General features: G+C 42.5%; 1 protein-coding gene across 1 annotated transcript in view; it reads right to left on the bottom strand.

Moving 5' to 3' along the window:
- Nucleotides 1-26,469, bottom strand: part of nek10 (NIMA-related kinase 10) — a 348,724-nt gene that overhangs the window by 176,525 nt on the left and 145,730 nt on the right. Inside the window, exons 20-21 of the mRNA XM_078535698.1 lie at nt 9,697-9,772; nt 2,155-2,284 (exon numbers count right to left, since the gene is read on the bottom strand). Coding sequence (XP_078391824.1) covers nt 2,155-2,284; nt 9,697-9,772 — 206 coding nt within the window. The remainder of the gene's footprint in view (nt 1-2,154; nt 2,285-9,696; nt 9,773-26,469) is intronic.

Raw genomic sequence — 26,469 nt, 5'->3', positions numbered from 1 at the left:
GATTCTGCGGAAGAGGCTAGGAATTGTGCGGCAAGTAACTCACCTCCTGACTCCCCAAAGCCTGTCCACCATCTACAAGGCACAAGTCAGGGAGTGATGGAATACTCCCCACTTGCCTGGATGTAGATTCTGGAACAGTCCCAGCAGCTTGGAGGGTGGAAAATGTAACCCCACTGTTTAAAAAAGGAGGGAGGGAGAAAACAGTGAATTACAGGCTGGTTAGCCTAACATCAGTAGTGGGGGAAATGCTAGAGTGACAACAGGACGCTTAGAAAATATCAATGGGATTAGACAAAGTCAACATGGATTTATGAAAGGGAAATCATGTTTGACAAACCTACTGGAGTATTTTGAGGAGAATAGAATAGTAGAATAGATAAGGGAGAACCAGTGGATGTAGCGTATTTGGATTTTCAGAAAGCTTTTTGATAAAGTCCCACATAAGAGGTTAGTGAGCAAAATTAAAGTGTATGAGGCATTCAAGAGGGCATTGGATGATTATCTAAATAGAAACAATGTGCAGGGTTACAGGGAAAAGGCAGGAGGTTGGCACTAAAGTTAAAATGCTCAGAGCTGGTGCAGACACAATGGGCTGAATGGCCTCCTTCTACACTGTAACAATTCTGTGATTCTGTGATTGGGGGTAATATATTGGCATGGATTGAGAATTATTAGCAGACAGGAAACAGAGAGTAGGAATAAATGGATCTTTTTTGGAGTGGCAGGCAGTGACTAGTAGGGTACCGCACGGGTCAGTGCTTGGGCCCCAGCTATCCACAATATATATCAATGATTTGGACGAAGGAACCAAATGTATTATTCCCAGGTTTGCTAATGATGCAAAACTAGGTGGGAATGTGAGTGGTGAAGAGGATGTAAAGAGGCTTCAAGGTGATTTAGACAAGTTGAGTGAGCGGGCAATTACATGGCAGATGGAGTATAACACGGATAAGTGTGAAGTTATCAACTTCAGTAGGAAAAACAGAATGGCAGAATATTAATTAAATGGTGATAGATTGGGAAATGTTGATGTATGAAGGAACCTGGGTATGTATCCTTGTATACCAGTCACTGAAAGCAAGCATGCAGGTGCAGCAAGCAGTGAGGAAGGCAAATGGTAGGTTGGCTTTCAGTGCAAAAGGGTTTGAGTACAGGAGCAAGGATGTCTTACTGCAGCTGTACAGGGCCTTGGTGAGACCACACCTGGAGCATTATGTGCAGTTTTGGTCTCCTTATCTAAGAATGGATATACTTGCCATCGAGGGAGTGCAGCGAAGGCTCACCACACTGATTCCTGAGATGGCAGGATTGTCGAATGAGGAGAGGTTGGGCCAACTAGGCCTGCATTGAAGGAATCTCAATGAAACATATAAAATTCTGACAGGGCTGGGCAGACTGGATGCAAGGATGATGTTTCCCCTGGCTGGAGGGTCTAGAACAAGGGGTCACAGTCTCAGGATACGGAGTAGGCCATTTAGGACTGAGTTGGGGAGAATTTCTTCACTCAGAGGATGGTGAAGCTGTGGAATTCTCTACCACAGAAGGCTGTAGAGGCCAAGTCACTGAATATATTTCAGAAGGAAATAGATTTCTAGACGCTAAAGGCATTGTGGAGTATGGGGAGAGTGTGGGAGTATGGTGTTGAGACAGAGGATCAGCCATGATCATAATGAATGGTGAAGCAGGCTCGAGGGGCTGAATGGCCTACTCCTGCTCCTACTTTCTATGTTCCTAAAGACAGAGTTTCAGATTGGAAATGGAAAAGTAAAATATATTTTCAAAATTATTGTGATTTTGTACAACAGGCATTTGTTACGGGTTTGGCTATGTGGAGAAATTGATGATTATTACCTACTGCTACTGATAAGGGAGGAGAGATGGAAGAAGCAAGGAAGAAAAGGAAGGAAGTTGTATTCATACGGAACCTTTCACAACTTCAGGATATCCCAAAGTACTTCAAAGCCAAAGAAGCATCATAGGTCTATAGTACATTTTAAAGATACACTTACAATTTTTACAATCATAAACTAAACACAGATCTGTTAACAGTCACATCGGCTGTAACAGAATAATATAACTTTTCATTTGCTGCTTTGAGTTTTTGTTATTTACAAAAATATTTTGTGATACTGAGAGACTAATTAATATTCCTACCTTTGTTGCCAAGGAGAGCATGTTACTACTGTAGAAAGGAGGATTCAAAGTTGCCATTTGATAGAGGATGCATCCTGCTGCCCAGATATCTGCCTTTTCTCCATATGGCTCGCTCTTCACTATTTCAGGGCTAAATGTGATAACAGCTATTAGTAATTTGAGTGCACAAGGGAATTTACTGTCATTCACACCCATCCCCAAGGAGGTCCTATATCCTTTTCATCAACTAGGAACAGGGAGAACTTGGAGATACAATATAAAATAAAGGGTACAACTATAAAGGTGGTGCAGGAGCACAGGGTCCTGTGCAAAAGTCATTGAAGATGGCAGGACAGGTTGAGAGAGCAGCTCATAATGCATACTGTATACTTGGCTTTATTAATGGGGCATAGAGCACAAGAGCAAGGAGGTTATGTTAACCTTATATAAGTCACTAGTTCGGCCTCAGCTGGAGTATTGTGTCCAGTCCTGGGAGCTGCACTTCAGGAAGGATGTGAAGACATTGGAGAGGGTGTAGAAAAGACTCACAAGAATGGTTCCAGGAATGAGGAGTTTCAGTTATGAAGGTAGCTTGGAGAAGCTGGGGCTGTTTTCCTTGGAGGAAGGGAAGACTCAGAAGAGGTTTGATAGAGGTATTCAAAATCATGAGGGCACAGTAGATAGGGAAAAACTGTTCCCATTCGCGAAAGGATTGAGAACGAGAGGGCATAGATTTAAAGTAATTGGCAAAAGAAGAAAAATCGATATGAGGAAAAACTTTATCATGCAGCAGGTTGTTAAGGTCTGGAATGCGCTGCCTGCGAGTATGGTGGAGGCAGATTCAATCGAAACATTCAAAAGGGAATTAGACTTATGTTAAGAGGAAGAATGTGCAGGGTTATGGGGAGAAGGTGGGAGAATGGCACTAAGTGAATTGTTCATTCGGTGAGTTGGTGCAGATATGATAGGCCGAATAGCCTCCTTCTTTGCTGTAACAATTCTATGATTACTAATTATGCATCCGCATCCCCCACTACGCCACATTCTCCCCACCCCCTCACCAAAGATAGCCTGTTTAATTTTTTTAGCACCATGGACCCTGTCAAAGGGAGATAATGCAAATTCTATGGCCAAGGTCCATTATCAATGTCGCTCCATAAATATTTAGAAACACAATATAATCAAGATGACCTAGATAATTTCATTTTCCCTCGCTTCAGGTGGGTGGCATTTCTGAAACTCAAACATATGACAGTTCATTAGAAGTCAAAACGATTAACTGCATAAACTAAAATTCCTCCTGAGAACTTAATTTCTGTTTTTTATAAAAGTGAAGATTTGCAAAAGATTTGTTTATACATTAGTACACTTGGAAGGTAAAAAATGGTCAGAATGTACTCTGAATGCAGGAAATGCTGGAAATATACAGCAGGCCTGACTGACTGAAGATCTAATCTGAAAAGCTAACCTGTCTTTTTTTTTTAAGGATGGCTGACTGGCTTGCTGCATATTATTTCTCCTTTCTGGCACATCTGTTCTGACAATGCCACCTTCAACACCTGTGCTTCCCTTTTCTCAATTGAAAATTCCCCTCCACCTTGGTTAAAAGGACCTTTGACTGTGTCCAACTCATTTCCTACAATTCTGCATTCACCTCTTCCCCTTCCTCCCAGAATAATGATAGGAATTATCTTGTCCTCACTTTCCACCCCACTCAGCTTCCATATTCAACAGATCATGCTCTGCCATTTTCACCACCTCCAGCATGATACTACCACCAAACACATCTTCCCTTCCTCTTTCCTTTCAGAATTCCTTAAGGACCGCTCCCTCTGGGAAACTCAGGTCCACTTCTCAATAATGATGAACACTCGCTCTCCTTCCCACGGCATCTTCCCAGACAAGCACAAGGCATGCAATGACAGCTTCAATTTTTTCAGGCAGCAGGTGCTGTAATAATTCTGCTGTTGCCATTTACAGCTCCTCTAGAACAGCTTTTGTTTCATTACTAGCACCAAAATCCCTGTCATTTAATCACCCCTGCCTTGCACCCTATCACAGGCCTTTCCCTTGTGTTCTTTCTTACTCTCCCTCCTGTTCTCTTTCCCACTTGCTTAAAAATTATGACACCTCTAACGTTTTTCAGTTCTGATGAAAAGTCACTGATCTGAACTGTTAACTCTGTTTCTCTTCCCACAGACTTGCTGAGTATTTCTAGCATTTTCTGCTTTTATTTCAGTTTTCCAGCATGTGTTATTTTGCTTTTGTCCCTAATTAAGTCCTTTGTAAGATATGACTGTGGAGTAATTAGACCGCTGGTTAAATCTATACCCTCCTCTAATAATCTTAATCTTTGGTCAAAAGCATTGTGATTAACTTCTTTTGGACAGATAATGATACTTTGGAAAGAAATTAACCAATATTTTAATACAAAAATATCAACAATAAATCTATTAAAATTCCAGTGAATGGCATTTTGAGGGTTGTCTTAATCATTTTAGAGAGATGTCTATCATAACTTTCCTTTTCAATTGTTTTACATTGAAGTCAACAAGAAAGGACATTGGATCTGACTGCATGTTGTATGCATGTGTGGGTGTACTCAGTGATTGTATGTATCATTATGTTCATGTCAGAAAATGTTATTTAGACATTTTCTCTATCATAAAGTAAATGTTACATAAATAATAGATTCTTCGGTGGCTTAGTTTGAGGCATCAAAGCTGCCATTTTCCATACTGTCTCAAGATGGAAGTTAAGAGTTCACTTGTCATGTTTTATTTTTCAATTTTTAAAAATTACAATTCTGGTGATTCAGAGGAAAACTGCAGGCCAACTTTCCACCAGCACAACCCTAAAACACCTCCAGTAAATTTTGCCAGTTTCTTCCACAACATTGCTGTTTTTCAGTTTATTTACTACCAGGATTCTTACTGTTTTTGCAACGCTTTTCCATCTGTACACTAGCACATTTTCACATTGTTGCAGGGTGTTCAAAACTTAAAGACATCTAAAGCTGAAGCCAAATATTAATTTGAAAGAAATTTAGATTTGCATTCTTACTTGATACTGATGGATGAATTTCAGAAATATGGGACTAGATTTTCATGATTCCAAATGGAACCAAACAGAGGTGGGACAGGAAAAAAATGGCCACTGAGTGAGGTGGCCGCCACTCTTGGCCATTTTAATGAGAGTGGGAGAGGGTGCGGGCCCCAGAACCCAGTTGGTCCTATGCATGAAGCAACTGAGAGCGTTATGGGCTCACTGGGAGGTATGCTTTTTAATTTGCATGGAGGTGGCTGGACTTTAGGAATTGCCAAGTTTTACACCAGCTGCATGAAGGCTAGAACCATGGATTGGAGGCAGGATGAGTTCAAAAGGTAAGTAAAATGGTTTTTCCTCCTTTACAGTTCATCATTAAATGCTATAGCATGAGTTGTATCTGTGTTTAGTAAGGTGAGTTATGACAATGCTGTAATTGGAAGCTATAACTACCCCTTAAACAATATGTTTGCCAGATTGTTACTTCTGCCAACTGGCTAGCTTTCAAGTAAAAGATCAACATTGTAAATATGGAAAACTCTTCAGATGAGTTAAAAAAGTTCATCCAGTGATAAAAGGGTAGACTACATGTCAAGCTATTGAAATGGTAGCCCAGTATGATAACCAAGTGTAAATGTTTAATCTTTTATATTGATCTGATTTATTCAGCCTAGACATCTGTTAAGGTAGTAGTTCTGGTCTGTTTACTCAGCGGGGAGGATTTTTCCCTCATCGGGTGGGCTCGGCGGGGATGGTCGGCCCCGCGATCAGGACCGGACTGCGATTTCACACTAGCTAGCCAATTAAGGCCCACCCAGTGTGAAACGTGAGCGGCAGTGCTCAGCATTGCCTGTGTGGGGGCGGGGGTGGAGAGCAAGGGCGCAAGATCGCACATGCGCACTGGAAAAGCTCCTTGAGGCACAGAGCTGCCTCGGGGAGATGAACAGTTTAAAACATTAAAAATAAAGATTTAAAAAATGTTATAAAACATGCCCCCTCATGTGACTCTGTCACATGAGCAGGGACATGTTATAAATGAAATGTTAAACTTTTTATTTTATTTTTATTTGCCGTTGGAAACCTCATCCTGCCCATAAGGTTGGATAGGCAGCAAAAAATTTATTTCATTTAACTTTAATGGCCTTAATAGGCCCTTTAATTGTCGGCGGGCACGCTGCCGACTCCGGTGCGCGCCCACCAACCGAAACGCGAGTGTGCGATGACGTCGGGACACTTGCCCAATGTCATCGCACATCATTTTATGCTCACGCCCGCCCGACATGCTAAAAATTCTGGCCAGGGAGTTTTATGGGATTTTGGCTGTAATACAACTGTCTAATCATTTTACAAGTGCTTGATTTTGTTTAGACAGCTGGTTCACAGAATTTGTTTGTTTACTTAGGCATTTTTACAGGCTTTTAAATGGCTTCCAACTGTTATAATAAGGCTTGTAAGTTTTGTTCTTAAAGTAGATAATGTGTGAGGGTGGTGAGGGTGGGAGGGTGAGAGGGATGCAGGAGATAAGGAGGTGAGGGTGAAAGGGTCTGGGGGCAGGGGTGAGGAGGGGTTTAAAGTGGTCAGAAGGTTCAGCTGTATACTGATGAGATATTGACTGCATCAGGTGCACTGGGCCGAAGCTTTTTGGGAACAGAGACAAGCCTTTTAACCTGCCCATTCTGGACTCAGCCTGCCTCCATTTCTGCCTCAGGCCTGCCGCCACTTAGGGTCTGGACCCCCGGAAGATCTCACCTGCCGGCAGTATCGAGACAAGGGTAGGTTGACAGCAGAATTAGTCCCATCTCCAGGTTCCCGCCTTTAACGTGAAAATGTGGTTCTAACATGAAAATGGTGTTTTCTTCACTGATCAAAAATGTAAAGGCAAGAAGCCCACCCAATAAGTATATCACTTTTTATGTATAAAATCCCAACTAAGTCTGCCATTAAACAGAAAAACTCCTTTAAGGCAATTATAAAGTGTCATCCAGCTCAGAAGGTTATGGGGCAGGGTTTCCCCCCGTCGGGGGTGAAGTTGAATTGCGGGCGCGCACAAGTGCGCCTCCGATTGGCGCCATTTTACGTGGGCAGGCCAATTAAGGCCCGCCAGCGCGACATCCACTCAGAAGCACTATGTGCTCCCTGTGCAGGCGGGGGGGGGGAGGAATCCCTGAACCCGAGAGTGTGCTTTTTCACGCATGTGCACAAAAGAGCGCACTCATCTACCTGAGGCTAAGGGCTGCCTCAGGGAGATCAGTTGTTCTGTCACAAATATTAAAAAAAGAAAAAAAAAATTCCTGACATGTAACACCATCACATGAGTTGGGACATGTCCATAATTTTAAAAGAAACTTTAATAACATTTTTAAAAACCTACACGAAACCTCATCACGCCTGTGGATGAGGTTTCATGCTTTTTCTAATGCCTGCCAAAGTTCCCAGCCTGCCCGCCAACATTAAGATTGGATGGGCAGGTCCATTAATTAGTTTAATGACTCTGTCAATGGCCTCAATTGGCCATTGACAGGTTGGCGGGCACACAGCTGATTTTGCTGCGCCCCCACCTACCTGAAAATTTAAATGGGGCGCAGTGACGTCGGGAGTTCCGCCCGACATCACCGCACGTCATTTTACCCATTGGCAAGCGGGCCCCGCCCCCCGTTGGGAAAATCCTGCCCTATGGGTTACAGTCCTACTGTGGACTTGAGAGCACATAATCTAGGCATTTGAGTGCAGCACTGAGGAAGTGCTGCTCTGTTAGAAGTTCCATCTTTTGGATTAAATGTGGTTTGCCCATTCAGGTAGACATAAATGTTCCAATGACATAATGTTAAAAAGAGCAGGGAGTTTTATTGGTGCCCTAGCCAACGTTCCTCGGAAAAAATAACAGATTATCTAATTCTTCATTCTTTTGCTGTGCCTTACTGCTAACCTGTTGTACTTTCCTGCTGCCTTGTTAACCTACATAACAATAGTAACTGCATTTCAAAGTGTAATTCTTAAACTGTTTGGCACTTTGGGACATCTTTAGGACATGGTACAGCACTATATAAATGCAAGCTCTATTGTTCTGTGACCGTTACCTATTAGAAATCCTGTGCAAAATTTATTTGATATTTTGAGAAAGTCTTTCACTTGTGCGCAGTTCCACTTCCCAAAATGGACTTTTACACAAGTGGGTTGACTGTGTATTTTTTTAACTTATCCTCTCTCTTTATTTATTTCATTTTAAGTCACTTCACTTCAAAATAACAGCATTGAATTGAACTTCATGATTCTCCCTTTGTAAAATTACAATTGGTAACAGGAACGAACAAGTGGATAGTCAACTTGCTCAGAGACAAGCATAGGTTTACTAACCTCTCAAATCTGTAACATATTTTGTGATTTCTGTAAAATAGGGTAACTAAGAACTGACAATTTATCACAAATATTTAGATCTGAACCTTAAAATCGAAGACTAGAAAGCAGTCTCCAAACAAAATGCCACTCAGTTTCAACTGTTAAGGGCAGGATTTTTCCCCCATCGGGGGCGAAGTTGAATTGTGGGCGCACACAGGTGTGCCTCCGATCGGCGTCCCCAATCGGGGGCGCAGTGCCATTTTACGTGGGCGGGCCAATTAAGGGCAACCGAGCACGACATCTGCACGGAAGTGCTATGCGCTCCCTGTGCGGGTGGGGGGGAGAATCCCTAAATCGAGAGAGTGCTCTTTCGCGCATGCACACTAAAGCATTTAGCCTCAGGGAGATGAGTGCGCTCTTTTGTGTGCATGTCAGAAATTTTTTTTTCTATTTTTAATATTTGTGACAGAACAGCCGATCTCCCTGAGGCAGCACGCCTCAGGGAGATTGGCTGTTCTGTCACAAATATTAAAAATAGAAAAAAAAAATTCCTGACATGTCCCCTCATGTGACACTGTCACATGAGTTGATACATGCCCATAATTTTTACAAAAACTTTAATAAAATTTTTTAAAACCTACATGAAACCTCATCCCGCCCGTGGATGAGGTTTCATGCTTTTTCCAATTCCCGCCGGGGCTCCTGGCCTGCCCACCAACCCTAAGGTTGGACGGGCAGGTCCATTAATTAGTTTAATAACTCTGTCAATGGCCTCAATTGGCCATTGACAGGTCGGTGGGCGCACAGCTGATTTTGCTGTGCCCCCGCCTACTGGAAAATTTAAATGGGGCGCAGTGACATCGGGAGTTCCGCCTGACGTCACTGCGTGTCATTTTAGCCGTTGGCGAGCGGGCCCTGATGGAAGCATCCTGCCCTAAGTGTTGCTCAGAACAAATGACTGAACCATGCGCAAAACTGAGTTAATGTGAATAAATTAATAGATACTGCACTGCTATTTGATAAACTTAAGCAGTTTCTTCAAGGTTGTAACAAAACTAAATTTGCAAAATAATTTGCAGTAAGAGAATTCTAGAATGCATTAATTTTTATAAAGCACATCCATCCTGTAGTTTAACAAGATCAAAGAAAAAAACTATCGTTAAATTTCAGCTTTATGCTTACCAAGAATATAGTATAGTCCCAACAACTGAAGTCATCTTGCTGTTTTCTTGCTTCTGTTTTGCAAGGCCAAAATCAGCTATAATCAAAAACATGCAGTAAGCAAATATAACTAATAAGTACGTGAAAATAGTTGAACTGAGTGCTACAATTTATAATATAAATCTTGTCAATACTATTATATCACTGTGTTAAATAGAAGTTACTGGAAAATTTGCTAGTGAAAAGCAAGTTATAAATGAGTAACACATATGCCTTTTTGAATTTGTTCTGTCCAAGCAATCTGTGAAGTTAATTTGAAAATAAAGACAGAACCTAAACCATAAAACATCACATGAAATAGGTGATTCTAGAACGTCTTCAATAACCACAGCATGGTTGCAGACATTTATATCGGGGTCCAGCACTTGATACATAGCCAATTTATGACTTGTAGCGCCCTCAGACAGGTGGCACCTAAACTGGTGAAAAAACACATTCTCTTTTCTACCAACTCTAAAACCAGAAAAGCTTCATGACAAAGGGCTGGATTTTGGCAACCAACATGGTTAGTTTGAGTTGGGAAATTTCCTGATTCACTGGACCTGACTCAGTAAAAAGTTCCCTGAAGCATCTAATTTTTTCACTGCTGGGGTGGGGGGGTGGGGAGAAGGGTTGGTGGGTATAGGATAGATTCGGGCCCACTGACCCCAGAAGCAGGGCATAGGTGGCCAGACGGGTGGACGAGTGCCTAGGTGGGTTGGTAAGAAGACCTGCCTCAGTTTTAGAAGTTGTTAGGCCCCCTAGCCCTCACTCCTCACTCCCCCACTGCCCCTCATATTCTCCATGTCCAAGACCCCCATGGTCTGTAACGTTTTGTGATTTCTGTAAAATAGGGTCACGAAAAACTGACAATTCATCACAAATGGTTAGATCTGAACCTTAAAATCAACGACTACAAAGCAGTCGCCAAACAAAATGCCACTCAGTTTCAACTGTTAAGCGTTGTTCAGACCAAATGACCAAACCTGTGTACAAAGCTGAGTTAATGTGAATAAATTAATAGATACTGCACTGCTATTTGATAAACTTAAGCAATTTCTTCAAGGTTGTAACAAAACTAAATTTGCAAAATAATTTGCAGTGAGAGAATTCTAGAATGCATTAATACCTTCCATGCCAAATCAACTGTAATTCATGTCACCTGTCCACCCCACATGGCCCCTCATACCCTCCATGCAAACTCAACACCATATCATGGTTCCCATCCACCCCATGATCCCTCATAGCTTCCATACAAACTCCATACTTACCCAGTATCCACCATTAGCAGGTCCCAGGAGCCATGAGGAGGCGAAAAAATAAATTTATGACTATCTAATACAGATCTCATTCCTGCACACTTGATAATGAAAATAAACCAATTCATAAAGTCAATTCAAAGCTTTTAAATCTCCTGAAGTGGTTAATTTCTTATAAAAGCAAATGCACTTCTATTCAGACCCCACAGCAAAGACAGCTAATCCTTTAATAATCTCTTTAAACTGTCAATCAAACTGTGAACTCAAGACCCCCTGCTGAGATAGTTTTAGTTTTTGATACTCAGCCAAGCATTCATAATTACATTATGATAACCCTTTTCACCAAATAACTCTATTGAAACGGCACAAACAGATGCCACTGTGGCTACAACAGCAGATCAGAGGCTAGGAATCCTGCGACGAATAACTCACCTCCTGACTCCCCAAAGCTTGTCCACCATCTACAAATCAGGAGTGTGATGGAATACTCCCCATTTGCCTGGATGAGTGCAGCTCCCACAACACTCGAGAAGCTTGACACCATCCAGGATAAAGCAGCTTGCTTGATTGATACCACATTCACAAACTTTCACCCTCTCCACCACCGACATACAGTAGCAGCAGTGTGTACCATCTACAAGATGCGCTGTAGGAATTCACCAAGGCTCCTTTGACAGCACCTTCCAAACCTGAGACCACTACCATCTAGAAGGACAAGGGCAGCAGAAAGATGGGAATACCACCAACTGGAAGTTCCCTTCTAAGTCAGTCACCATCCTGACTTGGAAATATATTGCTTTTCCTTCACTGTCGTTGGGTCAAAATCCTGGAACTCCCTTCCTAACAGCACTATGGGTCCACTATGGAAGGCAGCTCACCACCACCTTCTCAAGGTCAATTAGAAATGGGCAATAAATGCTGGCCCAGCCAGTGATCCCATGAATGAATTAAAAAAACCTTTTTCTAACCTATATCTATCATTCGAAGCAGTCCAGCAGAGGGTTTTTAAAAAAAAACTCTCACTGACAGTTACAGTCTTTTTTTAAATTTAAATTTCTGAGGATGAAAAAATCTTCAGATCATGACTGTTATACTGACCTTATCTGCCCTCAAGAGCATTTGCGTCTCGTCCATCAATTTGCGACTCCCACACTGCAGGATAAAGCCTTTCCAACTGCCAAAATGGGGCCTGTTTGAACTCTGCACTAATATAAAAATTGCCCTGCTGAGTTTGGGTTTTCCTCATGTGTGATTCATGCCCCACCCCCTGAGTCTTCCTGACTCTGAAAAAATCTGGCCCATAATTTTAGCGATGCATGCAAATATGATGATAGTTAAATGCTGAAGGGTGTAATTACGACTAACATTGCCACTGAAACAAACAGGCATGTTGCAATTCAGTCAAACAAGGAGCAACAGGGACTGTCCACATGGATGGTTCTCTGTGTTTTGAAATTTGTAACATTCAGAAGTCCTTTATGCACTTCCATGCAGAGGCTTCCCACAACAACCTTGAACATATGTTGCCAAATTCTCCCACTCTAGCTCCCTCCATATTTTACAGACACAAAATGCCATAGGTTATTTTCTCCAAATCTATGTAAACCCTTAAATAACCCCCAGACTGTTGCATAATGGAGGATTCACGGCTGATGCTGAAATAATGGTGTTTCAGTGGTCAGGCACCATTTAAACATTAATTGAATGAAAGCCCTTTTGTTCATTAGGCCACAAGGTTTAAATAAAGATCCCTGATACCTACATCAGTACCATGGATGTTTCAGAACTCTGCCAGTCTGTGACAATTATATGCTCTTCTTTATATTATATGATAATCTTCTTCAACAGAGAAAATATCAAGGTTGCCACTTTTAAAACTGCGATCATGATTTTAACTTAATATTAAGTGAATGGGTTCTGAGTGAGTTACAATTGGGCTGACATGTCACTTGCTTAATACATGTGTTTGCTACAGATGAATCTAGCAGATGTCACCTGGTGTCCCTGCAGTGACTTGGAATGATCCAATAGCATAAAAGCCTAATTCTGTGGCACTTCCATTGCTATAAAGAGCATGCTTATTGTTGAGATTCACAGTTCAACCTGTCTCATATAGAATAAATCTATGGTATCCTCCCTCGCAAAATATAAAAGATGAAAGTAGCTCCCCTCTGATACAACATAAAGAGTGGCGAAGTCTGTAAATGCATGCCCTCCGCAAGGATGAAGGTAGATGCGGATATAACTTCTCCACTGTTGTTATATCTACATTTGATGGATCTTTATGACCTTGGCTTTCTCAGTTAAATCATGCAGCAGTCTTAGAATCCCCAAAGGAATTCCCAGCTTTGCCACTTTGATGATATTTCAACTAAACACCAACTAAGAACACTTTAGGAAAATACTGTTGAAACATTAGTCAAAAATGCAAAAACATTATACACCACAGCAAAAATAATAAATTATATCAGGGAACAAAGTGTAGCCAAATGCCTACAGCAAAGAAAACAAACAACTGCAACCAAATTTTGCAATGGTAAGTTCAATTTGAGAATGCAACTTAAGGAGGTCATGTCAAAAGAAGTAGTCAATCTTTATCACCAGTGAAGTTCCTTGTCATCCAGAAACTCTTTTTTTTTTGCTGCAAGATACAGCCTGATGTGCCCAAGGCACACTGGCCTGTTGATTCAATTTATGCCAACTCTTGCCGAAATGAGACTCGGTGGGAATGGTCCCTTTTAAAATCAACTCCAGTATGCAAGGTTGATTACTGAACTTTACTACTATTTTGCTGTGTCTTTTAGTTCTATTTAAAGTTCAGCGATAAATAAAACCTATCTAATTATTTAAGCCAATGTACCTTGGTCTGATGTAGGACCTCTTGTATTCTCCAGTGAATCATCATCCATGATTGGGGGTTAATTGTTAAACTTGGGCATACCAACTTCTATATGACAGAGAATAAAGATGCAAGGTTTGGTTCATAAAGTACTTGGTCTACTTATTGAAACTGCCATCCATCCATGAGTAGGAGTAAAGACGTTGGGGAGAAAATTCCTGAAGTGTTCCAATGACTTTATTTGATCATAAGTGGAATAATATTCTGCCATGGAGGTGGATTTGGTCACAGGAACTTTGTTTTTTGTGCATAAACTATAATTTTTTCGATTATTTTCGAATCAATATAGAGAAATTACATTTCTGCCATTTTCCTTCAGTGCCATTTCCCATTTTTTTCCATGCCTGTGAGAAATGGAAAAAAAACTAATTTGGAAAGACAAATTTGCTGGCTTGCTTCCAGCAGGAATGAGGTCATGGTTACTAAGTTTGTAACAATTAAATTGTAACTGAAGTCAGGTCAACAATTGATTACCAAAAAAATTTTCCTCTTGCAATGGATAACTCATTGAAGAATGATGAGCAACTATTCTGCCCTCCTAATCAATGAAAATCTTGCAAATGCCATTCCACTTAAAACTTGGAAGGTAGCTCTGTATTATCTTTAATAGCTGCATTTAGCAAAAATTTGCATCCTTTCTACACAACAATGTTACCTCAAACAACTCACAGCAATTTTTTAATCTAATACCACTTTAGGTTTAGATCCATTTGTCTTTTTGTTCTCTATTTACACACACACAGGCACAAAATACTACGGTGAATCTATCAGTAGAGCTTACGACAGAAGGCCTGTTTCCCTTGGCAATCCAAGAGAAACAGGCAAGTAGTTCAGGAGTCCCCTGGGGTCCGGCTTGCAAATCGGTATTCCATTTTGGAGGCTGATGTGGGCGCTGGTTCCTCCAGGGAGTGCAAACAGAGCCAAGCTTCTGGCATCTCAAGCAGCCTGTCTGTACAGGAGGGGAGGAAGGGAGGAAGAACAATAGTAATAGGGGATTCTATAGTCAGGGGAACAGATAGGCGCTACTGTGACTCCAGGATGGTATGTTGCCTCCCTGGTGCCAGGGTCCGGGATGTCACTGAAAGGCTGCGGGGCATCCTGAAGGGGGAGGGTGATAAGGCAGAGATCATGGTACATGTTGGTACCAATGACATAGGTAGAAAAAGGAATGAGGTCTTGCATCAAGAATTCAGGGAGTTAGGCAGTAGACTAAAAAGCAAGACCTCTCGGGTTATAATCTCTGGATTACTCCCAGTGCCATGTGCTAGTGAGCTCAGAAATAGGGGGATTTTGTAGATGAATACGTGGCTTAAGAATTGGTGCAGGAGGGAGGGTTTTAGATTCCTGGATCACTGGGACCATCTCTGGGGAAGGTGGGTCGGACCTGTACAAGGGGGACGGTCTACATCTGAACCAGAGCGGGACTAACATCCTTGTGGGCGGGTTTGCTAGTGCTATTGGGAGGAGTTTAAGCTAATTCGGCAGGGGGAAGGGACACAGAATGTTAGCAAAATAGGGACACATCATAATACAGTAAAACAATCAAGTCAAAGGGAATACAGCTGCATTAAGTTTCAAGGGAGTAAGGCAAGGCTGGATGGCCTCTACTTTAATGCCAGGAGTATTACAGGTAAAACGGATGAGTTAAGGGTGAGGACTGACACGTGGAATTGTGATATAGTAGCCATCACTGAGACGTGGATGAGGGAGGGGCAGGATTGGCAGCTCAACATTCCAGGATATAGAATCTTCAGGTGGGATAGGGGAGGGGGTAAAAGAGGAGGAGGCATTGCATTATTAGTTAAGGAGTCAGTTACTGCAGTAAGGAGAGATGATATCTTGGAGGGGGCATCGAATGAAGCTTTGTGGGTAGAGTTTAGGAATAAAAAAGGAGCAGCCACATTGTTAGGTGTTTATTATAGACCCCCAGATAGTCAGCAGGAAATTGAGGAGCAAATATGTGCACAATTTGCAGAGGTGTGTAAAAACAATAACAATAGGGTAATTATATTAGGTGATTTCAACTTTCCCAACATTAATTGGAATAGACATAGTGTTAAGGAGTGAATGGAGTGGATTTCTTGAAATGTGTACAGGAGAACGTTTTAGGTCAATATGTAGAGGGTCCAACAAGGGACGGCGCAATGGTGGACCTAATTCTGGGGAATGAAGCCGGACAGGTGGCTGAGGTGGTGGTGGGGGAGCATTTTAGTGATAGCGAGCACAACATGGTACAGTTTAAGCTTGTTATGGACAAAAGAATAGACAAGTTGCAAAAAAATGTTTTGGATTGGGGGAGAGTGGATTTTAGTAAGGCAGGATCTGGCCAAGGTAGACTGGGAACAGCTATTGGGGAAATCTACAGAGGAGCAGTGGGGGGTGTTCAAAAAGGAAATGGGGAGGGTACAGGCTCAATATGTTCCCGCTAGGGTGATAGGAAGGAGTAACAAGCACAGAGAACCATGGATGACCAGAGATATTCAGGTTACGATGAGAAGGAAAATAGAGGCTTTTAGCAGGTATAAGGGAAGCAAATCAGCGGAGGCATTAGTGGAGTACAGAAAGTGCAGGGTGGAGCTTAAGAAAGCAATTAGGAGAGTAAATAGGGGATATTAGAAAGCTCTGGCTGGTAAAAGTAGGGAAAATCCCAAGATATTCTATAAGTATATCAATGGGAAGAGGATAACCAGGGAAAGAGTAGGGCCCATAATGGACCAAGGGGGAAATCTATGGCTGGAGCCAGAGGACATTGCTAGAGTATTGAATGAATATGTGACGTCTGTCTTCACCCAAGAGATTGAGGATGAAGGTGTCGATCTCGGGGAGAGAGACTGCAAGGTTCATGAGCAAATTGATATAGGGAGTGACAAGGCATTGGAGGTATTGGCAGGCTTAAAAGTGGACAGATCTCCAGATCCAGATGATTTGTGTCCCAGACTGCTGAGGGAGGCAAGGGAGGAGATCACAGGGGCTCTGGCCCAAATTTTTAATTCCTCTCTGGCCATGGGGGAGGTGCCAGAGGGCTGGAGTACAGCTAATGTGGTTCCGCTATTTAGGAAGGGTTGTAGAGATAAGCCAGGGAACTGCAGGCCAGTGAGTCTCATGTCAGTGGCAGGGAAAGTATTGGAGAAAATTCTGAAGGAGAGAATCTATCTCCACTTGGAGAGGCAAGGTTTGATCAAGGATAGTCAACATGGCTTTGTCAGAGGGAGGTCATGCCTAACAAATTTGACTGAATTTTTTGAGGAGGTGACCAGATGTGTAGATGCGGGGAGTGCAGTTGATGTAGTTTATATGGATTTCAGCAAAGCCTTTGACAAGGTCCCACATGGGAGACTTATAAAGAAGGAAAATGCACGTGGGTTATGGAGTAATTTGATAAGGTGGATTCAAAATTGGCTTAGTTGTAGACAGCAGAGGGTGATGACAGAAGGATGCTTTAGTGACTGGAAGCCAGTGTCCAGTGGTGTACCACAGGGATCTGTGCTCGGTCCCCTATTATTTGTCATTTATATAAACGACATAGATGACTATGTGGGGGGTAGGATTAGTAAGTTTGCCAATGACACAAAGATTGGCTGGGTGGTTAACAGTGTGATTGAGTGTCTTGGGCTACAGGAAGATATAGATGGGATGGTCAAATGGGCAGATAAGTGGCAGATGAAATTTAACCCTGAAAAGTGTGAGGTGATACACTTTGGAAGGAGTAATTTGACAAGGAAGTATTCAATGAACAGCATGACACCAGGAGGTTCTGAGGAACAAAGGGACCTTGGCGTATGTGTCCATAGATCTCTGAAGGCAGAGGGGCATATTAGTGGGGTGGTGAAAAAGGCCTATGGGACACTTGCCTTTATTAGTTGAGGCATAGATTACAAAAGTAGGGAGGTCATGTTGGAGTTGTATAGAACCTTGGTGAGGCCACAGCTGGAGTATTGTGTGCAGTTCTGGTCAGCACATTATAGGAAGGATGTGATTGCACTGGATGGGCTGCAGAGGAGGTTCACCAGGATGTTGCCTGGGATGAAACATTTAACTTATGAAGAGAGGTTGGATAGACTTGGATTGTTTTCGTTGGAGCAGAGAAGACTGAGGGGCAATCTGATTGAGGTGTACAAGATTATGAAGGGCATAGACAGGGTGGATAGGGAGCAGCTGTTTCCCTTAGTTGAAGGGTCAGTCGCAAGGGTACATAAGTTTAATGTGAGGGGCAGGAGGTTTAGGGGGGATGTGAGGAAAAGCTTTTTTACCCAGAAGGTGGTGATGGTCTGGAATGCGCTGCCTGGAGGGTGGTGGAGGCGGATTGCCTCACATCCTTTAAAAAGTACCTGGATGAGCATTTGGCACTTCATAACATTCAAGGCTATGGGCCAAGTGCTGGTAAATAGGATTAGGTAGGTAGGTCAGGTGTTTCTCATGTATCGATGCAGACCCGATGGGCTGAAGATGCACTGTGTGATTCTGTGAAATGCCTAATGGGCTGCTGAACCATGGGCAACATTTTACTTCCAGCAAGTGGAGGTGGTGGGTGGATGTGGAAGTGGTTGTATCTTCCACTCACACCCAATCTCATGCCCCTATAGCAATTTAATGTCAGTTGGGACATTAATTACCTTGAGGTTAGACTTCTGTCTGTCATGAAAATATAATAATTCTCATAATATTATTGTGATTTATTGTAAAAGTGGGTTAATAATGGGATTCAATTGAACTGGAGACAGCTGGTCTGGAGCTTTTGAGTCATCAAACAAGAAGCTAGGTTCGAAATGCTAAATACATAAACATGGCTGAAGTTTTAAAATGTGAGGTGTAAAGAAAATTTGCAAGTTTAGACAAATTAGGTTAGTTTGAATTTCAAAGAGATGGTAGGATGTTACACTTTGCCAGAAGAAGCTAAGCCAAACAGTGTGTTTATTTTTCCCAATGGTTACTGATATAATATAAATCTTTCATCGCATTAATTTTAAGAAAAGTAATGTTGCAAAAACACATGGGAACAATGGAATTTTCATTAAAAGGGAGAAACATGTGTAAAGGAGATGAGGCTATGTGTCAGAAGGAGAAGGCATTCTATGATCTAACAAGTGTGAAAAAGCCTCCAGCCTCTGTGCATCAAGTTATTGTCCTCAGGATCCAAAGCTGAAAAAACTCACTTTGAATTTTCCTATTCAGGGTATTGTGTTACATTGCCTGGGTCTGTTTAAATCTACTTGTTTTTACTGTTGCCTTTACGGGGTATAGCTGGAATCCAGATTAATTAGGGGTTTTAGGAGTTATTATAGTAGCAATTTGTAGACCTATGTATTGCTTGAAATATTTTCTTTTGTTAATAAATGTTTCGTTTAGTTTTCTAAAAAACCTCTAAAGTTGTGGTACTCTTATTACTTCTGAATTCAGGGCATGCGCCTTGAAATAAAATACAAATTGCAAAACAGTTGTGACCATGTGATGAAGTTTTCCTCATGGATTTTATCCACTTGGCACACATCATCTGCCACATCATAACTAACTGGGGGCTCTTTGCGGGATCTATTTGAAATTCCTTGATTGGTTTGGAGTTGGTGAATCTTAAGGTTACAGGGTACGAGAGGCACTTTGAATTCAGGAGTTGGTGAAAGGTATTTTTAAAGTGGTGAGACAGCAAAAATGGCTGTATCCATGGCTAAAACCTTTTTGGAAGCAGAAGATAAAACTCTGATTGGGTTACAAAACGTACCTAAGGGTAAGTTAGCAGAGTTGGCGGATAAGTTGCAGTTGAGATTAACTGTAGGGCCAAAGAAAGCAGACATAGTTGAGATAATAGCACAGCATTTAAAACTGGAAGGAATACTAGAGAGACCACATTCTCCAGGGGGTGAGTCATTGAGTTGCCTAAGATCCAGTTGCAAATGAAGCAACTTGAACATGAAAAGGAACTGAGAAAACCTGAATTGGAGGCAAACGAAAAGGAAAAAGAATTGGAAATAAAAAAACCGGAACTAGAGGCAGCAGAGAACGAAAGAGAAAAAGAGAGATTATTTCAAAAAGAAATGGAAATGCAAAAACTTGATCTCCAGAGGGAAATGTTAGCAATGGAAGAGAGAATGAAGGAAAGAGACAGAGAGTATCGGCTCAAAAAGCTGGATTTTAAAAACGAGACATCAGATGCTGAGGAATGTTCTGATGATGAGAAAATCTTTAACCTAAAACCTAGTGGGGAGATGTTTAAATTTCTGCAAGCTCTTTCAAAGTTTGAGGAAAGAGATGTGGAGGTGTTCTTCATTTCATTTGAGAAGCTAGCTAAACACATGAAATGGCCACAAGAAAACTGGACACTGTTGTTACAATCTAGGTTAGTGGGTAGAACACATGTGTATAAGCTTCACTGTCAGAAGAAATGTCAGTGAACTATGATGTGGTAAAAAAAAAAGCTATTTTGAGTGCACATGAGTTGGTTCCTGAGGCATATAGGCAGAAATTTAGGAATATGAGAAAACAGTCTGGACAAACTTACATTAAATTTGAGACAGTAAAACAAAAGGTAGAATATTTCCTTCATTGGTCGGGCGCACGCCCGACCTGAACGAGAGTAAAATAGTGTGCAATAACATCGGACGAGTGTCCCGATGACATTGTGTACGCTTTATTTCACTCAGCGGGCACGCACGAGAGATGGTAGTGCGCCCACCGACAATTAAGAGGCCTATTAAGGCACTTAATTAATTAATTAAACTGAATTTTTCGCTGCCTGTCCAACCATGCGGTCTTTGCATTTTTTTGTGAAACTTCATCCAAGGGCAGGATGAGGTTATGACCAGTGATTTAAAAAAAATTGAAACTTTTAAAACTCATTTTTAACTGAGTCACATGATGGGACATGTTTTCCTTATTTTTTAATTCTTTATTTTTAATGCTAAAACTCTTCAGCTCCCTGAGGCAGCTCTGTGCCTTCATGGAGCTTTCACTGCGCGCACCCCCGCGCATGCACGCACTTCAGCGCACGCGCTCCTCCCGCCTCCACCCCGGCAGTGCTGAGGTTCCCAGTGCACTTTTCACGCTGGCTGGCTGTTAATTGGCCAGCCAGCGTGAAATCGCTGTCGGGGCCAATTCCCAGCAGTGGTAGGTTTCGCAGCTACAGGCCCGCCGTGCCCGCCCGATGAGGTAAAAATCCTGCTCAAAGTAATTTTGACCGGTGAATATGGACATGAAAGATAGAGACAACATATGCATTTCTTAGGGAAGTAATTATTTTGGAAGAATTCAAAGGTTCAATTCCTTCGGTAGTGAGAGCTCATGTGGAGGAAGAGGTTTAAAATGGTAAGACAAGCAGCAGAGATAGCTGATGATTATGGGCAGAATTTTGCCCTTGGTAGGGGTGCGGGCCCCACCAGCTCGGCAGCGGGCGGACAGCCGACCCCCGCCGCCGAAACGGGGCCCACCACAATTTTGAGTGGGCGGGCCAATTAAGGCCCGCCCAGCGGCCTGCCCGACAGGAAGCGCAATGCGCTTCCTGTGTAGAGGGCAGGGGGGGAGGGAATCCCCAGCTGTCAAAGTGCGCTCTTTCGTGCATGCACGTGAAAGAGCGCACTGCTCCCTGAGACTAAGTGCTGTTTCAGGGAGATTAGTCACAGTCTGAAAAACTTAAAAAATAGAAAATTAAAAATATTATTAACATGTCCCCCTCATGTGACAATGTCACATGAGATGGGACATGTTAATAAATATAACATTACATTTATGAGAGCTTTTAAAAAGAAACGTGAAACCTCATCCCGCCAGTGGATGAGGTTTCATGTATTATCAGAAGCTCGCTGGAGCTCCTGGCCTGCCTGCCAACCTTAAGGTTGGATGGGCAGGTCCTTTAATTAATTTAAGTACCCTGTCAATGGCCTCAATTGGCCATTGACAGGTCGGCGGGCGGACAGCTAATTTTGCTGCCCGCCCGCCTTCTTGTAAATTTAAAGGGATCGGGATGACGTTGGGGGTTCCTCCCGATGTCATCCCGCATCATTTTCCCGTCGGCGAGTGGGCCCCGCCCCCAAATCACTAACAGGAAAATTCTGGCCTATGAGTTAGTTCATAGATCTAAACCTTTCTTCGTCACCCTTTTAAATCCGAGAAGGATAGAAAGTGGGAAGGTTAAAGGAAGGTGGGTAGTCAGGGAAGAGGAGCAGGTGGAAATTCCCAGGAACTTTTTATTAGGCTAAGAAGGGAGGTGCTGAGGGTAGAAGTGACACTCGAAAATTGAGGTGTTTTCATTGTAATAAAGTTGAGCACACAAAGTCAGTGTGTTGGAAATTCTGGGAAAATCTGTTGGGGTTATTGGGTTGCAGAGAAGTTCTGGAAATAAAAGTACTGTGGGTTCTGAGCTTCGGCCACAGGGAAAAAGAGTGGCTTGTGTACAGGTAAAGTGGGTAGAATCTGGGATAGGTAAAGAAGTGGGAATATGATCACAATTTACCCAAGGGAGTTCTGAAGAGCAGATTGCAGAAATCTAAAGATTTTATATGTAATGGGGAAGACTTTCCATGTGTACAGAGTGGAGTTGGTAAAGATGTTAAAATTTTAAGAGACACAAAGGCTAGTCAATTCTTAATGTTGTGGGATAGTGATATTTGTTGTTTGGGGGGAGTATTGTAGGAACAGGTGATAATAAGTGGGGTTCATGGAGATGCTAAACCTATTCCATTGTGGAAGGTAAATTTAAAAAGTAAGTGGAAAACAGGCGAGGTGATTGTTGGAGTAGTGGAACAATTGCCCATTGCAGGAGTTCAATTTATTCTGGGTAATGATATAGCTGGGTCACAGATGTGGGTGATGCCTATGGTAGTTGAGTAGCCTGTAGAGGTATTTTCAACAGAAGTGTTGCAGAAAGAGCATCCTGGATTGTTTCCAGATTGTGTGATAACAATATGACAGGCTCACAGGTTGAAACAGTAAGAACAGAAAGTTCAAGGGAAGGGAGAAGGTGTTGAAGTCCAATTAGCTGACGCTGTCTTTGATAAAATTATTCAAGAAAAAATAGAGGATAATGCAGCTGAGGTATTTAGCTCAAGGCAGTTGGTAGAGTTACAGAAAAAGGATATGGAAATAAGACAGTCATATCAAACAGCTTATTCAGAAAAAGAGGTAGAATGTATTCCAGAATGTTATTCCCTTAAGGGTAATGTTTCAATGAGAAAATGGCAGCCATATCATGTTTCAGCAAATGAAAGCTGGAGGAAAGTACATCAGATTGTTATACAATTTAGATATAGAAATGAGATCTTGAGAATAGCTCATGAAATTCCAATGGGGGGACATTTAGGAAATAGAAAGACACAGACGAAAATACAAAAACATTTTTATTGGCGTGGATTGCATAGGGATGCAGTCAAATTCTGTAGAACATGTCACACGTGCCAGGTGATACGGAAACTACAAGCAGTGATTAAGCCGGCACTGTAATTCCAATTCCAGCATTTTAAGAACCTTTTACTAGGATCATGAGTGATTGTGTAGGGCATCTCCCTAAGACTAAAAGTGGAAATCAGTACTTAGTGACAATAATGGATGTGTCTACAAGGTTTCCTGAAGAGATACCTTTGAGAAATATTACAACAAAGAAAATTGTGAAAGAGTTGACTAAATCTTTTATAAGATATGGGGCAAAATATTTATGCCCAACCCACTCAAGTGTAAAATGACACATGTTCATGTCAGGTGAGCATCCCGACGTCAACGCACAGTCGTGCGGTTTAAGTTGGAGGGCGCACTGCCAACAATTAAAAGGCCTATTAAGGCCATTAAAAAGGTAACTAAAGGAAATTTTTCACTGCTCATCCAGCCTTATGGTTGGCGGGCAGGCGAAAAGGCCAAGTGGCCTTTGCACTTTTTAGGAAACCTCATCAATGGGTGGGATGAGGTTTCCAACAACAAATAAAAATAAAATTAAAAATTTTACATTTCATTTATAACATGTCACATGAGGGGACATGTTTCATTCTATTTCTGAAATCTTTATTTTATATTTGGAAAAATGTTCATCTCCCTAAGGCAGCTCTATGCCTGAGGGAGATTTGAAAGCGTGCACTCGCATGCATGTGTGAAGCTCACACTCGCACTCCCCTGCCCATCCGCACAGACAGCGTTGAGCATTGCTGCTTGTGTATCATGTTGGGTGGGCCTTGATTGGCCCACCAGCGTGAAATCGTGGTCCGACCCGATCGCTGGCAGTGGTCGGCTTCCCGACCGCCCCTGCCCGTCCCTGCTAAGCCCACCCGATGAGGGCTAAATTCTGCCCATGTCTTACCAAAAGAAATGCAAGAAATGTTCAATTTCATGTCACAGCTGTTTAAGTAATGAACAGTTTGGGGATAAAACAGTTTAAGTCAACAGCTTACCATCCTACGTCACAAGGGGCTTTGAAAAGATGGCATCAAAACTCAAAAACTATGATGAGGGTGTATAATCAGGACTATCCACAGGATTGGGTTCGAGAATTCCATTCTTATTATTTGCAATAAGGATGCTCCAAATGCATCGACCGGTTTAGTCCTTTCAAATTGATCTATGGTCATGAGGTAAGGGGACCACTGAAATTGATTCACAAGAAATTGGTGGGTCAAAATTCAGAAACTACTCTCCTGGATTATGTATCAAACTTCAGAGAAATATTCGACAGAGCATGTGAGTTGGCTAGGGAACATTTAAAGATATCACAGCAAGTGATGAAAGTGAAGGCAGACAGGAAAGCTACAGCTTGTAGTTTTGTTGCTGGAAAAGTGCTGGTTTTGTTACCAGTACTGATTGACTCATTAAAGGCAAGGTTTAGTGGGCCTTACAGGATTGAAGAGAAACTGAGTGAAGTAAATAATTTAATGAATACTCCAGTTAGAAAAAAGAAGCAAAGGATGTGTCATGTAAGTATGCTTAAAAAGGACTTTGACAGGGAAGACCAAAAGGAGGTACTAGTGGTGCTAGATAAAGAGATAGAGGTAGAAATGAAGGATTCTGAAATTTATTTTCCTCGAATGAAATTGGATAATAAGGGGGTTATTGAAAATGTGAATGTAATATTGTGTTATCTTTCAGACAAGTCTCAAAGTAATTTGGAGAAGCTATTGTAGTCACAAAAAGCTATGTGTGGGAGTAAGCTGGGAAGGACAAATTTAGCTATACACGATGTATGTGTAGAAGTTTCATCTTAGATAAGGCAACATCTTTATAGATTGAATACGGCAAAGTTATCATAAGTACAGAAAGAAATTGAATTCATGCATCAAAGTGACATCATTGAGTGCAGTTGCAGTAACTGGAGTTTACCTATTGTGATGGTACCAAAACTGGATGGAACACAAAGACTGTGGGTGGAATTTTCCCAGAATTGCACTAAGTGTGAGAGTGGGCGGGTAAAATGGAGTCCTACCCGCCGATGAAAATGGCAGGTTTTCACGTATCTTCCCGAGCCTGCCTCATTATATATTCACTCCCACAAAACACGCCGTTTTGATGGGGGGCGGGCACTCAATCGCCCGCTCGTCATCAGCCTGTTGCTGTATTATGCCAGCCACCATTTTTAAAAGGCAGCCACCAGCAAAGCGCTCATCGCCACCGGCTCATCACCACTGCCTGGGAGACGTGGCCAGCAAAGACAAAAGGACTGCAGCCCCCTGCTTCAACGATGAGTCCCTCGAGGGACTGCTAGATGCCGTGGAGGCCCACCGGGATCTGCTCTAACCCCACTCTGGCTGCAGGATGGGTAATAATGTCACCAACCAGGCTTGGGAGCTGGTGGCAGCAGTGGTCAGCGCAAATGCCCTGCAGAGGAGGACAACCACCCAGTGCCGCAAAAGGATGAATGATCTCCTCCGTTCTGCCAGGAGAAGTCACTCTTTTTATCACTCACAACTCACACACTCACAAACCCATCACACATCCACAGGGCCCTCACTCACTGGCAGTGCAAGGGACATCACCATTCACTCTTTCGCACACACCATCATTGTCCTCATCCTGTCTATGGGGCCACTCAGCAACCACACAGGCCAGGCATACTTATCATCTGGCCCGGCAGGCGTCCTGATACACTCTACCCATCTCTATCCATGTAGGACAAACTGGCTCACAACAGGAGGGAAAGGTCGCCGACATCTGGAGAGATGCTGGAAATCGAAGTTCTGACAGAATTTGAAAACACAGCCATCCAGCTAGCCGGCGATGACTGGGACCGGCCTGTGCTGATGGTTAGGTGAGCACTGTTGTACCAAATGAGGATCCAGCTGTGCAACATCCATCAGACAACCATGCTGTGAGTAATGTGTCTTCTTTCACAGGCCACTGACATGCACTAATTATCTCCCCTTGCTCTCGCAGGCACATCTGCCAAACTGCCGACAGAGTCCATGACCCAGGGCCTCCAATCAAGCTCCAAAGAAACCCCTGAAGAGGAATCTGAAGGCACCCTCCCTGAAGACCCATCAAAGTGCTCACCCATACCCTCCACCAGCTCAGAGACACACACCTCGGTGGGGCTTAGCTTTAGAGTAGCCTCGGGATTACAATCTAGTGAGCACATCACACTTTCTGACCCACAAAAGGTGGAGGCAGGGACTTCACAGGTCCCTGGCATTCGGAGGT

The sequence above is a fragment of the Cetorhinus maximus genome, chromosome 3 (assembly GCF_964194155.1).
Source record: "Cetorhinus maximus chromosome 3, sCetMax3.hap1.1, whole genome shotgun sequence".
Classification (NCBI taxonomy): Eukaryota; Metazoa; Chordata; class Chondrichthyes; order Lamniformes; family Cetorhinidae; genus Cetorhinus; species Cetorhinus maximus.
Note: the sequence above shows the minus strand (reverse complement) of the source record. Positions and strands in the feature narration are given on the sequence as shown.